General features: G+C 46.5%; 2 protein-coding genes across 3 annotated transcripts in view; one reads left to right on the top strand and one right to left on the bottom strand.

Annotated features, from left to right (window-relative positions):
- LOC119659110 (RYamide neuropeptides) overlaps window positions 1–6,382 on the top strand; it is a 91,932-nt gene extending 85,550 nt beyond the window's left edge. Inside the window, exons 3-4 of one of the 2 annotated variants that reach the window (XM_038067043.1) lie at window positions 5,052–5,325; window positions 5,664–6,382. In XM_038067043.1, coding sequence (XP_037922971.1) covers window positions 5,052–5,325; window positions 5,664–5,712 — 323 coding nt within the window. In that variant the 3' untranslated portion in view covers window positions 5,713–6,382. Of the gene's footprint in view, window positions 1–5,048; window positions 5,326–5,663 lie in introns of both variants that reach the window. The other variant, XM_038067036.1, reaches the window with a different exon arrangement.
- Window positions 6,383–12,329: 5,947 nt separating this feature from the next.
- LOC119646513 (methyltransferase-like protein 25) lies at window positions 12,330–14,457 on the bottom strand. The gene is made up of 4 exons (XM_038046970.1): window positions 14,357–14,457; window positions 13,679–13,889; window positions 12,624–13,613; window positions 12,330–12,525 (listed from the first exon to the last, which is right to left on the bottom strand). The coding sequence occupies exons 1-4, from the start codon at window positions 14,455–14,457 to the stop codon at window positions 12,370–12,372; spliced, it is 1,458 nt and encodes a 485-aa protein (XP_037902898.1). The 3' UTR covers window positions 12,330–12,369.

The raw sequence follows: 14,457 nt of genomic DNA, 5'->3' as shown, positions 1-14,457 counted from the left end.
AGGTCTATCCTGAGCCTTCTTAAGGGCCTCTTCTGGTTTCAGGCCTTCCTTTAGATACCGCAGGTACCATTTAGCACGTCTGATATATTTATCTCAGACGTGCTTTTGTTTGTCTCTGCTTTTTGAGCAGTGGTGTGTGTTGGTTGTTGTCCTCGCAGTATACCAATGTTGACCTTGAGTCTACTGCTTGACGTCCCAACTTCTCCCTTCTTGGCTGTAATCACCTGGCTCTCAGTATTTCGGAGATGTGCCCCCGCCTGGTTAACCAGTTTGTGTGCAGTACGGGGTCCCGCTTGTTTGGTTGTAGTTCTTTGGTGGCCGGCCGTGCCATAGCCCCTCGTAGCACGGTAATAAGGTCAAACTTACTCACTGATTAGACCAGGTATCAGTGAGGTTTCGTTCGAATACAGTCAGTTACAACCGACTGCAAACTATCCAATGGGCACGGTACGCATGACACCCTGGATTGGGGAGGTCTTTTTCGACTCCTCAGTCTAGATTCGTAGCGCTTTGTTAATAGTATGGTCACTGCGTACAGAGTGTGGCTATCACCACTCACTAACGGCGCTGGTAGACACGAAGCGGGAAGGTGGAAAGTGTACTTGGAGAGGAAGCTGAGGTAAGAGCTCGGAAACAGGAGATAGTGGTTGAATGCAAGGACCTAGATGAAGTCACCTCACGGGAGGACATCTGTGCTGCGCTGAAGCAATAGTTCAACCTTGGAATGGAATGATGAAGAAGGATGAAGGATGAAGAAGGATGAAGAAGGCATATGGTGGCACACAGACCGCTATTATTAGTTTGCCGGCGGAATCAGCTATTAAGTTAATTACCGCGGGCAAGGTAAGAGCAGTTTGGGTCGTGTGCAGGCTCAGGGAGCAAATCTCTCTAAAGAGATGCTTCAGATGCCTCGATTTCGGCCATTTTGCGGCGGCATGCACTAGCCAGCATGATAGGTCGAGGAGTTGCAGGAAGTGTGGGGAAGAGGGCCACCTCATCAAAGATTGCACCGGATATCCACGGTGTATGTTATGTAGTGGGAAAGAGGGCGTGGACGGCCGGCATATTGCGGGAAGCAGCAGATGTCCGGTATATAGGAGGGAGCTGAACCGCACAGGCAAATGAGATTGATACAAATCAATCTCAATCACTGTGAGGCAGCTCAGGACCTGCTCTCGCAAACCATTCGAGAGTCGAATGTCGATGTCGCGGTTATTTGCGAGCCGTACAGAAACTACGGCGGTGCGACTTGGGCGGTGGATGCGTCTGGCAACGCCGCAATCTGGGCGTGCGGAAGACAGGCCATTCAGGAAGTCATGGCCCCCCCCGGCAGCCGGTTTTATAAGGACGAAGGTCAACGGTGTCCATATTTACAGCTGCTACGCTCCTCCTAGTGCAACCTTAGCACAATATGAGGAGATGTTAGCCAGTCTGGTGTTGGATGCTAGAGACCGCAGCCCTAAAATCATTGTGGGCGATTTCAACGCGTGGGCCCTGGAGTGGGGAAGCCGATCGACGAACACCAGAGGTCAAATTCTGTTGGAGTCATTTGCGGAGCTGGACATCGTGCTGGCCAACGTTGGATGCGTGCCCACCTTTCGAGGAAGAGGGTCGGGTTCGATCGTTGACCTGACATTTGTTAGCACTTCACTGGTGAGGGGGATGGCTTGGCAAGTGAGTGAGCACTACACCCACAGTGACCACCAGGCCATCTTCCTCTGCATTGGGAACCGGGGTAGCAGTCAACGACGCTCTGGAGGTGGAAAGGCTAAGGCGGTTTGCTGGTCTATCGGAGCTTTCGACGAGGAGACATTCCTGGCCGCATAGGAGGGAGCCCATGATCCGGATGGAACAGCGGCGGAAAGGGTAACACAGCTGTCTCAGTGTGTAACCAAAGCATGCGACGCTACGATGCCACGACGACGTTTGCACCACGGCAAGAGGCCAAACTACTGGTGGAACACGGAGATCGCTGCCTTGAGATCCTCTTGTCTCCGAGCGAGGAGACTTTCCCACAGGACAAGCGGAAGGCCGGAGCACCAGGAGCGTGAGGAGGAATACAGGGATCTGCGAAGCAACCTTAAGAAGGCCATTCGGAGAAGCAAGCGGGAATGCTACCAGAAGCTCTGCATGGAGGCTAATACGAATCCGTGGGATACAGCCTACCAAGTTGTAATGAAGAAGATCCGCGGGCGAAAATCACCTCAGGTGACATGCCCACGGCTCTTGTTGCAAATAATTGCAACTCTTTTCCCGCAGCAGGAACAGGACAAAAGAGAACCCCAACTGGCAGCTCAGCAGGACGTCTTTTCTATCCCTGATGTTACCGAAGAGGAACTTTGGGAAATCTGCAGACGTATTGGGGACAGCAAGGCTCCGGGATTGGACGGAATTCCGAACAGTGCTCTGAAGGTGGCGGTCAAGGCCAGACCAAGGTGGTTCGCAAGCACATTCGAATCGTGCATGGCGGAAGGAGTGTTTCCCGCCCAGTGGAAGAGGCAGAAGCTGGTCTTGCTACCGAAGCCCCGAAAACCACCCGGCGTGCCCTCTTCATATCGCCCTATTTGTCTCTTAGACACCATGGGGAAGGTGTTGGAGAGGGTGATATACAACAGGTTGCTCCCGTTCATCGAGCTTGCGGGCGGTCTTTCAGAGCGGCAATATGGGTTTCGGCGAGCCCATTCTACGGTCGATGCAGTAGCAAAGGTCGTGGATTTGGCTCGAAATGCAATGACCATGGGCAAATGCTGTGCTCTGGTGACGCTGGACGTCAAAAATGCTTTTAACTCAGCCAAAGGGGGGCTGGATTAAGGGCGCTTTGGCCAAACTGGGTGTTCCTAGCTACTTGGCTCGGCTCATCGAGAGTTACTTTTCGGACAGACTTCTCTGGTACGAGACGGACGACGGGCCGAAGGAGTACATTGTGACAGCAGGTGTGCCTCAAGGTTCTGTATTGGGACCGCTGCTGTGGAACATAATGTACGACGGAGTGCTTGGCCTTCGCGTGCCGGAGGAGACAACGCTGATTGGTTTTGCGGACGATTTGGCGGTAGTTGCAATTGCAAAGCATCCCGAGGACGTGGAGCTTTATGCAAATGAAGCCATTCATACCATCAAGTTATGGTTACGAATGGCCAAGCTGGACCTGGCGGACGAAAAGACGGAGGCGGTCCTCATTACCAACCGTAGGAAGAACAACACGGTTACCATCCAGGTTGGTAATCGTGAGGTCGTCTCAAAATCGGTTGTCAAATACCTGGGGGCGATGATCGATGCCAAGCTGAGTTTCAAGGGACACTTGGATTATGCGCGAGAGAAGGCAGCAAATGCCAGCTCATCCCTTGCAAGGATGATGCCTAACGTGGGAGGGCCGAAGTATAGTCGCAGGCTACTCATCCCGGGAGTGGTGAGGTCGATCCTGCTATACGCGGCCCCTGTCTGGGTGGGAGCGTTGAACCACGCTGTCAACCGGAGGAAGATAGGTTCGGCATACCGGCCAATTGCGCTAAGGGTGTGCAGCGCATTTAGGACGACGTCGACGGAGGCAGTGTGTGTTATCGCAGGAATGATCCCTATAGATCTTCTAGCGAGCGAGGCACACTGGCTCTACGAAAAACGGAAGGCAAATCCAGCCGAGGTGAATGCGGATTTCCGAAAAGCCATCAGGAGAGAGTTGTGTGGCAAGTGGCAACAACGATGGGATAACTCCCACAAGGGCAGGTGGACCCATACATTGATACCGTGCATCGAGAAATGGGTCAACCGAAAGCACGGAGAATTGAATTACCACCTGACACAGTTCTTTACAGGACATGGTGGCTATAGGAAGTACTTGCATCGCTTCGAGTTGGACGAGTCTCCCAACTGTCCTGAATGCGGTGCTACACTCGAGGACCCGGAGCACGTTATGTTCCATTGTCCCAGATTTCTGCAGCAGAAAAGGAGGTTGAACAACATCTTAGGGGCGGACATCGAGCCCTTCAACCTGGTGGAAGAGATGTTGAAGTCGGAGGAAAACTGGATGGCGGTAAAGGAGGCAGTAGCCGTGGTGCAGACAAAACTCCTGGAGTTGGATCGAGCTCGGAAGGCGGCGCGACGGAGACGTGACATGGACGAGCTGGTATAGCGAACCAGAGCCTCCCCCGCGAAGTAATACTTCACGGTGGTCCCGCGGGGAGGGGCGGAAGAGTGGGGGTGGTTTTAGCGGGTGTGAATCCCACACACTGCTGCAACCTGGCGCAGCAGCGTCTTTCTAAGATTTCCACCTCCATCCATAAAAAAAACAAAAAGACGCGAAGCTTGGCACCTAGAAAGCCACACATCGCCCTAAGGGAAAGACAGCTCACCCTCAAAGAAAGAAAGGTTGGCTCCAGGGAGCTATATTCTGCGTCAGTCTATTCTGCAGTGCATTGCTTGACTCCAAGCCTTTCATAATGAAGCATTCTTTGAGGTGTGAGGGTAATCACTGAGGTGTTTATGACCAAATTATAACAAAAGGGTAAATGAGCCAAATTAGAGGTGGTGCTATAGTTACGGAACGCATTATATGAATACCATATTGGGCGTTATTACATATTCCCGACACGACAAGTTATTGCAATCTGTGGCATCCTGAATACTTGTCCAGCTTAATTTCAAAATAATTGCAATTTTATATCGATGTTGATTTATTGTGGCAATTTGTTTCCATTTTTATTGATATTTCCGGCAATCGTGACTTACTATAGAATTCTCGAATGAGGCGCATATGTATCTTCAATTATTCCATCATTACTCGAAGATTATTGCTATGAATTCATCCAGTCGGTAGTGAAGGATTATCCGCTCCAAGATGTACATTTCACACTATAGCACAGCCTGTATCGTCACCTCCGGGAATTCTGTAAAAATTTGAAAATGTGCAATGTCATCGCGTGATCCCATTCCTGCAGTAACAGTTCGATTCAAAAAGGCATTTCAAAGATTTAATCATTATTTTGCAATAAGAATTTCTGTTCTGTTGTCGTCATCCTATCTGACCTGAATCTGTTTTCATCCCTTCCCAACAGAAGCAACTGGAAATAAAAGGGCATCGTTCTTTGTGGGAAGTCGATACGGCAGATCCTACTATGGAAACTCAAAAGCAGGACGTGTCAACGTTGCACCACGAAACGACCGATTCTTTTTGGGCTCACGTTACGGAAAACGAAATAATGAATACATACCAGCAACAGATGCAGAACAGCAGGATTCGAATTCAGTATTAACCTCGTCGACCCATGCTAAATTCTTCACAATGTCCTGTGTTCACACCGGATTCAAGAATTTTTTCAGATGTAATTCTGTGTAAGTATCACCTCCGTAGCTCTGAGTTTATGCAGGACGGAGACCATTAAATGCGGTCGGCAAAGTGCATAGAGCTCGGTTTCCTTTGAAAAATAATACATTGATTTCCCTGCATTATTCGATGTCAATGCAACAGACAGGAAGCTGTTCATTTTGGTTAAAAGCAGTGAGAGACGTATGTATCCGGGCATCCGTCCTGTAACACAATCGAGCTAATTGGAAAGTGCCCCGCACTAGTTCAGATAACCATTCTATTTTGGTACCAGCCAAATGGAATGTGTGTTTTGCAGCCTCATAATTTATATCCTTTTGAAAATAATTTCTGTCTCTCATGACAGGAACGACATCGACAACTACATTCAACGCTTGACGAACGACGACCAGTAAAGATGCTCCAAGCTCCCGAACAACCGCATGCCCAACATCCTAAACTTTTTATAATAGATTTCAAAGGAATACTTCCCGATTGTTCTTGGTTACGGCAATAGCAATACCAAATCAGCAAATCACAAAGCTTCAAGGATTCATGACTTATATATACTATCATTAACGACATATTACATACTTAACAGATACATCCATTCTAAAACTGCTCATCAAACTTATAGATAAATGTGAATGATTATAAGGACTGGGGCTATGTGGGCTGGGCATGGCCTCAGTCCTGCTGCAATATGTAAGTGTAATTAGGCATCTTCCCAATAGATTTTTCCCGTTTTCATCCCTAATTTGTATTTCCACTGCAAAAGTATTTTAGTTTTTGAACCTTAGGAGGAACAGTCAATTGTTCAAGTAATTTTTGTTTTATGACTTCGATAAAGATACAATAACTGTTCTTATGTCTTCAAAGTATATTCTAAAGATTGAAAACATGTTAAGATGCATTGTTGATTTTAAAATATTAAATTGTCTTATTTAGTTTACTTTGGTATACAATAAGACAAATATATATTGTATGTGTTGTAAATTTCCAATATTTACTTAGAATAAGTGAAAATATAATTTACAAATATAATGTGCAATGTACTTATTTAATAAATAAAATTATGAAATTCAAGCTAGAGTATTTCAAGGCATATTCGATTTGCTCACTTATCACTAGGATTCCGTAAGGTTTTCCGAGGCTTCTTCTGTTTCACTGGCTCAGCATTTTTTTTTGGGAGTAGGATAGGTGAATGCGTTTACGCACAGAGTGTAGGACTCCCGCAACAGTACGCTGTCGGATTACCAACTAAACACCTCGCCATCGTCAGAGAGCTAGCCTGGAACCGTTTGACACATTACTTCGAGCTAGCCCTCCTGCTCTCTCGGCTTTGGGAGCTTTCAAGTCAGGGAATTCCTTTCACCAACCGGAGGGGAGGGGAGGAAGGGAGTTGTCAGTACAGGGAACCCCTTACCGTCCGATCCCTCCGCCGGTCGAGTTCAATCTTCTTCGCAATAAGAAGAGCCCGAACATAATGCGCAATACGATTCCAGTTGCCAGCGCTCTTCAGCATCTCTCTGAGAATGTTGTCTGGAGAGACCTCCCTTGTGTCTGCATAAAGCTGCTGACGAAAGCCGTCCTACCTCTCGCAAGAGAAAAAGTGTGTTCAGCGTGGTCCGCCATTCCATTGCAGAACACACAATCAGGAGACCGCGCCTTCCCAATCCTATGCAGGTGACACTGAAAACCTTCTTGCTTAGAAGTCGGAGACGGTGCGATAAGCAGACGCCACTCGTAAAGCTTCCCGCCTCTGCACTTGTGCAAGGCGCTTACAATGCACCTCCTTGTCAAGGGCATCAGCCCATACCTCCCCGTCTATCCTCTGGCTCCGTCCTTAGTTCAAAAGTGATTGAACTAACTTGCCAAGACATATCATCTGCCAAGCAAGCTCCGCAAAAAGTGAAATAGCAACGGCCGGTCAAGAAGGTACTCACTGTGAAGTCCTTCAGCGACGTTTTCAGGAGTCACTTACGAGTGGCGCTGGTGGATGGTAATTCCTCGAGCGGCTTAGCGTGTAGATCAGTGTTGAAACCAGACTGTTGTAGGTAGTCATCGAACATCTCCGAGACTGCTAGGGAGTACATGAGGAATGAGTTGAGTCATAGTTGGCCCGTGGGTTCCGGTTCGTGCGTCACTAACATCTGCGACGCCTGGGTGGGCGTTAAGTCCAAGGTTATCTCATATGATGATAGTCCTATGAGTTACTTGTATCTGGTTACCAAAGATCCTTACGAATAAGGACAAGTTCGCCCAATCCTTGCGACTTCAAAATCCAGGATCTCCATGGGCGATTGGGTGATGATTACGGAAGAGGAACCGCAGGTGAACAGACAAACTTTTCTACTCAGGATAAATGAAGAGTGACTGGACCCAGGGAAATGCGGATCAAAGCGAGGAACGCAAGACCATTCGCCGGTTCTCATAACTTTTTCAAATCTCTAACCAATCCCTACCGAGCCTATCAAACTGACTACAAAGAAAAATGATTGGTTTAAGTATCAGAAATATATTTCTCCGCATTTAAAATCAAATGTATCCTTGAAATCAAACATCGAACTTGACCAGGCTCTACATTGTTCCAATGAAGTATTAAGATCAGCCGTCCTGTATGCAACACCGAAGTCCCAATGTGCAGTTTCAGGCCGTCCAAAGTGTTCAAAGAACTCGAAAAAATTCTGGCAGCGGGTAGAAAGGAGCTACAAAAAGCATTGGAGTACCCCAAGGTAGTGTCCCCCGCTCTCTGTTTTATTTGATATATTGCAGATTTACCCACAGTCGAGCGACTATTTGCTTCTATCTTCCCTGACGATTTTTTTATTTTGGGCATAGGGTAGGTGAATGCTGATGCTGGTAAATGGTGGTGTTGGACTCCCGCAACGGTAAGTCGTCGGACCATCAACTAAACATTTCCCCATCATCAGAGGGCTAGTCTGGAATCGTTTGTTGTTGGGCTAGTCCCCGAGCTCTTCTGCTTTGCGGAGCCTCCTAATCAGGAAATTCCTTTCACCAACGGGAGGGGAGAGGAGAAACCTAACTGTCAGTTCAAGGAACCCCCCGTCATCCGGCTCCTCCACCGGTCGAGCTTTACCTTCTTTGCAACGAGAAGGACCCAAACGTAATTGAAAACACGGCTCCCAGCTGTCAGCATTCCTCAGCACATCATGGACGATGTTGTTTGGAGAGAGATCCCCTGTGTTTAAATAGAGCTGCTGATGAATCCCATTCCACCTTCCATAAGAAAAAAAAGTGTGATGGGCTCGTCCACAACCCCATTGCAAAACACACAATCCGGAGATCGTGTCTTTTCAATCTTGCGGAGGTAGGACTGAAAACCTCCATGCCTACTTAAGATCTGGGTAAGGAAATACTCAGTTCCATTATGCTTCCAATTCAGCCTTTAATTTCATTTTGCCAAGAGAGTTGTCACTTGTCTAGGATAAGTTGCCATTCTTCCCGAGCATCCACCTCTTTTGGCTCTTCTCCCTTGCACTTGTATATGGCTTGATAGTCCTTAGCCAGAAGGGCAACGGGGATCACTCCCGCGATCACCATCACGGCCGATTCAGAGGCAGTGCGGTACGCAGACGCCACCCGCAAAACTCTCCGTCTCAGTACTTGCGCGAGACGCTTACAATATACCCCCTTGCCAAGAACGTCAGCCCATATCTCTGCGCCGTAGAGCAGGACAGTCTGCGTTGGAAACATCAGAAGACATCGCCTACTAGACGTAGGACCCCCAATATTTGACATAAGCCTACTTGGTGCCGAAACTCCAGCTGCAGCCTTGTTCGCTGCTGGAAATAGCTCATCTTTTCGCTTTCCTGAAAATAGCTCATCTTGAAGTCAAGAGTCAGCCCGAGCTACTTTACCGCTGGTTTTGACTCGATTATCGACTCGCTGAACGATATGGGACGTAGGGTCGGAATTCTCTTTTTAGTCAGGATAACTACTTAGCTTTTTTCCAGTGCAAGGTTGATACCATGAGTAGTCATCCATGTTCTTACCCGCCGCATCAATATGCCGAGTCTGCTTTACGTCTGTTCGACAGTGTGTCCAACAACAAGCGCCGCGTCTTCATCTGCATAACCGACCAAGCGCGACTCTTCTGGCATGTCGAGTGTAAGTAGATTATCATAGGTATAGAGGTTCGGCCCTAGGATGGATCCATCCTCCTCTGACCGTCTAGCGTTTCATAGAGCAGGGAGCGATTCCACATATAGTCCCTCAACATCCATAAGAGATAGTTCGGCACGTGGAAAGTATTGTCTAGTGTGCCTAGAATGTCTTTGCATCTTACGGAATTAAAGGCATTTCTGACGTCAAGCATTACGAAAAATACCGACCGAGTACCGACGAGTTCGGCGGCTATGTGCCTCTGCTCGTCGAACGACATCCACGACTTGCATGACAGCGTCAACTGTGTCCCTGCTCTAAAAACGAACTGCCGTGGAGATAAATCTCCGGCACCGCGTATCGCTTTAGCGAGTCTACTTCTGATGAGCTTTTCAAGCAATTTTCCACCAGTGTCAATAATACAAAGTGGGCGGTATGAAGACGGCAACTCGGGGTCGCCTTTCCCTCTGATGATCAGCGCAAGTCTCGCGAACTTCCAACGAACAGGGAAAATACCCTCTTTCAGGCAAGCATTGAATGTGCCGAGCAGTAGGTGTTGGAATACCAGTTTGTATATATGCTCTCGCATTGAAGTCACCTTTGGCCAGGATGTGCCCATCTGTGCCTAAGATAGTGTCCGGTATCGTCTCATTCGGCGTAAAATAGACACTAAAAAACGTTATCCCTGAACACCGAATCCATACAAAGTCGTCCCCTTGGCCTTGGGTAAGAACCCTAAGGAGGGTGCCTTCCCTTTCCCCACAACCAATTCAGATTTTCCCGTTGTTTAGTAGCTTCCAGGCGTATTGCTCAGCAACTTCCACCACAGTGAGTTTTTGGCATCGGGAGTTTGCAGAGGTGATATCAATCCGGGCATTGGTTATCTCCGGACATTCGCGTTTGATGGCCTCTTCTACCTCGTTCTTTTCTGTGAGGCAGTCAAGGTCTCGGATTTTCAGAGAATACGTGGGTTCCAGGCTGGAAAGCAAAGCTTTTTCTCACAGAAGCCCTTTGACTGCTTCACAGAACGTAACTTTATTTGTTGTCTTCAGGCCTAATTCGACTAGGATTCTGCCACCCTTCGTTTTTCGAATGGAAGGCACTTTTGCTTCGCTATCTTCGGGTTTGATCTTGTAACGGATTTCACTGAGGACTTCCGCAAAAGACTTGCCTTCCGTCAGTTTAATAAGCAGAGCTGGCGGTCTAGTCCTCCTTCGTCTCTCCACCTTTTCTTTTGGTGCTCCATTCTTCGTGTCCGTCTTAATTTTAGGCAGAGATTTTTCTGATGGGGCGGTGGGTTGCTGTCTCTTGTTCCACATCGCCGTCTTCTTTTGAGCCTTGGTGGGTAGCTGAGTGAAGTCTCCTTCAGATGCCCCTTCCTCGGTTCGTTTTTTTCCTAGTTCGTTCTGCAATGGGCTGTCTCCGATCCGTATGGCACTCGTAGTGCTCTCATTGACAAGCGCGGTTGTTTCAGCTTCCCGTCGATTTTCTCTTACTCTCAATGTCCGCCTATAATATGAAATTTTGTCCAGCAGCTCCTCCAGCTAAATCGGCTTTCACCCCTTTTTCAACCCTTTGCTGACGTTTTTGTGCAGGAATTCACAACTAGCGCGCATTTCTTAATGAGCCTTTCCTCTTCAGCTTGCGCCAGATTAGTTGACAGCCCTCTCACTCGACTTATATTCGAAACCATTTGGTAAGTTTTGCCAGTTTCAACTGTGGCTCTTTCTGCAACTATAGCGTTGCGTGTTACTGTCTGGGTTCTCGTCTTCGTTGGAAGTTTCGAACTTTATGGGTTCTCCTTTCCGTCTGCGCATCTAGATATCTCGTCAAGTATTTCAGCCCTTGCTGCGTCCTTCGCTCGGCATTGGGGCGAGCCACCCATTTTCGTGCTGCGTATAAACGCAGCCAGCTCATTCTTCATTTCCACTGTCTTCTCGTTTATTTTGTTTTTGTTCGTCATTTAAGTTTTGTACCAGCGCAGACTGTGGAAGGGAGTGGGCCGCAATAGTCAGGAACGGGTATACCCCCGGGGACAAAGCCCCTTCCTCAGTTTCCTGAGGCCTGACCTACGATGAGCTGACCCCGATACTCACGGACGGATTAGCGCTCACTCGGGGCAACGCGGTCTACTAATACCGGTTCAATGCACACTACCCGACCAGGGTCCCGAAGCGCTGATAAACGCCATAACTATCACCTTGCCAGAGCTAGGCTCACATCACCCCATCGACGTCGACAAGAAGTTGTCGACGACTCCGGGGACTCCCAGTGTGTCCCGACGTGTACCAGTAGCTTTCTCGAGGCTACTACCTAGGACGCAGGTTCTTCTCGTCTTCTGCTCTACCTTCAGCTCCTGTTTCTCCGCGTCACTTCGCACTGTAATAACACTAAACAAAACTAAATTTTCATAAAAGATGCAATGTTGAGCAATTGAAAACCTCATTATCTTTTATAAACAAATGTATCTTCCTTGATGATAAATTCCAATAAATAGTTGTGAAAGGCTTATCCCTACTTGGAGCAAAATGTGACTTGATACCTGATTCCTATCTAGGACTAGATCATGTTGCACTAAACACCTTGAGGGTAACCAGACCCCAGGAAATAACTCAAATTCGAATCAGATTGGAAGTGGCAGGACACAAAGCCAATGCATCTGACACAGAACACCGAAGTTATCTGTTCTCATTCATTAAATGCGTTGTAGTCGTCTTAGGAACGGACTTTAATGCTCCCATAAAGGAGTTACAGTCACTCAAGCAGGTGATGTCATATGCTCCTTTCCTACGTGCACATATAAAAGGACAATGTGGCAGATATGGCTAATTAGCAGGATATTCGCTGGTTTCTTTTCAGTAAGGAGGATTACGTGTTTAATGACGACACCCAAATGAAAAATAATTAATTGCTTTTAAAATATTTTATTGACTTGGTATCTTTTTGTGTTATTTGCGTTTTTCAGCTATAAATGCGAAACATCTGGGTGAGAGCTGGTCGTCAAGAATTTTCTTTACTTCAATGCAAATTTCCAGGTTCATTTGTTGGGCGCGTTCTTGGATGAAGCAAACTCGATCCAGGAGTACGATATTCTCACAAAGTCCCTGTTAATGTAGGAGGAAGAAGTTTTTTTTAGGCTTTAAGGGTAATGCAAGGTTTATTAATTGAATTAAGTTTATTATGTCTCGGAATTTTCAATTACCTGAAATGCTGTTTGAAGACAAGTTAGTGCCTCACTCAGTTTCCAGCCATTTGGGTACTTTTTGAATATTCCTTCGATAGTGCTACGATGATCCTCAGACCAATCAATGGATTGATTTGTAAGTTTCGATTTTAATAAGTAATTTGAAGATATATAATCGAAGCTGATATTTGGTTCGAGTAACCTTTTTCCTTTACGCTTTGTTATAATCACATCATCCAGCTTCAAGCATTCAACCGCTGCTCGAAGAAACATATCTATCCCGTGTTCCCTATGGCTCTCCGCCTTCATACATCTCCAGCGAGACACGGTTTGCTGGCAGGCTAGCCTCAAAAACGGACGATTCAAAATTTGAAAACTATTTTCCGATTTCAGCACTATCTCTGAGAGGCATCTGCTGAGAGGAAAATTTTTAAAAATACGACCAGCTTCCGACTCTTCCGATAACTCTAATTTATGGTAGCAGCAGGGCATTATGACGAGTCCCTGGATAGTTTTCGATTCAAAGAATAAATTTATGGCTGTTATGGAGAGATCAGCGCAGGCATGGAGTCCAATAATGCCGCAGTCTTGTTGTCCTGTATCAGCAAAATGTTCTTTGCTTAGAAATTCAATCTGCTCTCCGGAATCTGGCCTTATATTCATTTCTTCATAAACTACTTTAGAAGTCGACTCAGGATAGTACTCCTTTTGGCGTTTTCTCGCAAGGACAACACGCTCAGCATCACACTCCAAACCTAAGATGTTGAAGCTACTTTTTCTAAATAGGATTTCACTTAGATACCCTAGACCTGCTCCAAAATCAATGAGAAGGTTGACCTTGTCTTTAAGTTTTTCTTCAATCAGTTTGGCTAATTGAATGATTTCGTGAGACTTCTTTGGACTCATCCCTTTCATCAATTTGGTTTCAGTGCAGCGTGGGGAGGATATTCGCGGCTTGAGTAACTGCAACTTTTGTTGAAATGCTTGCAATGATTTTGGCAGAAGAGTCTAGAATATTAAAATAGTAGATAAATGTTCATGAAGAAGCGGACCCTCCCCTCCTACTAACTTACCTGATCATTCAGTCCATCGGGAAAAGCGTTGAGTTCGTCATTTTCCACTGTGATGAAGTATTCTTGCCATTCATCAGGGAATTGCTCGAGGACATCTTCTTTCAGATATTGAGTATTGGATGTAGAAAATATCCATTTGTAGTCATTCAAAAAATCGAAGCATTCTTGAAAGTAGACCGAGTAAGTAGAAAACTCTGGAGGCAAAGTCATCCTGTTGGACAAGTTTTCGAAAATAGGATACCTTAGTATTAGTTCGTCAATTATTCGTGTTAATACACTCTATACTTGGCTAGTTAGGTGGGGGGCGACAGTCGGAAGCTGGTATGTAAGTTGAAGGGTCGGAAGAGGTTTATGCATCTTCGATATCTCCATAAATAAACCGAGAAGAGAATGGGTTGGTAATTTGGTATGGAGAGAAGACGGCTGAAAAAATCGGAAAGAATGGCAAAATTTCGGAAAAGTAATGAATGGTTTCATACGTCGCACGTAATGAAAGGTCTCGTACGACGGTAATGCAATCGATACTTGGCCTTCCAGATTGTTGTGGAATCAAGTTTATTTGACAGTTGAATGTATATTAAGTACAGTTGTAGTAAACTTAATTGTTAATTCACACTATGTATTACATGTAATGGTTAGTTCACACTGTTACATTTCTCCTTCCTTCAGTAATTTTACATCTCTTCGACTAGTCTCTTGGGTCGATTTCTTAGCCGTTGGCTTCGCCGTACTGGATGTTCAATTTGTTGTGCTTCGGTGTGTTGTCCTTGTTCACTCAT

The sequence above is a fragment of the Hermetia illucens genome, chromosome 1 (genome assembly GCF_905115235.1).
Source record: "Hermetia illucens chromosome 1, iHerIll2.2.curated.20191125, whole genome shotgun sequence".
NCBI lineage: Eukaryota > Metazoa > Arthropoda > Insecta > Diptera > Stratiomyidae > Hermetia > Hermetia illucens.
Note: the sequence above shows the minus strand (reverse complement) of the source record. Positions and strands in the feature narration are given on the sequence as shown.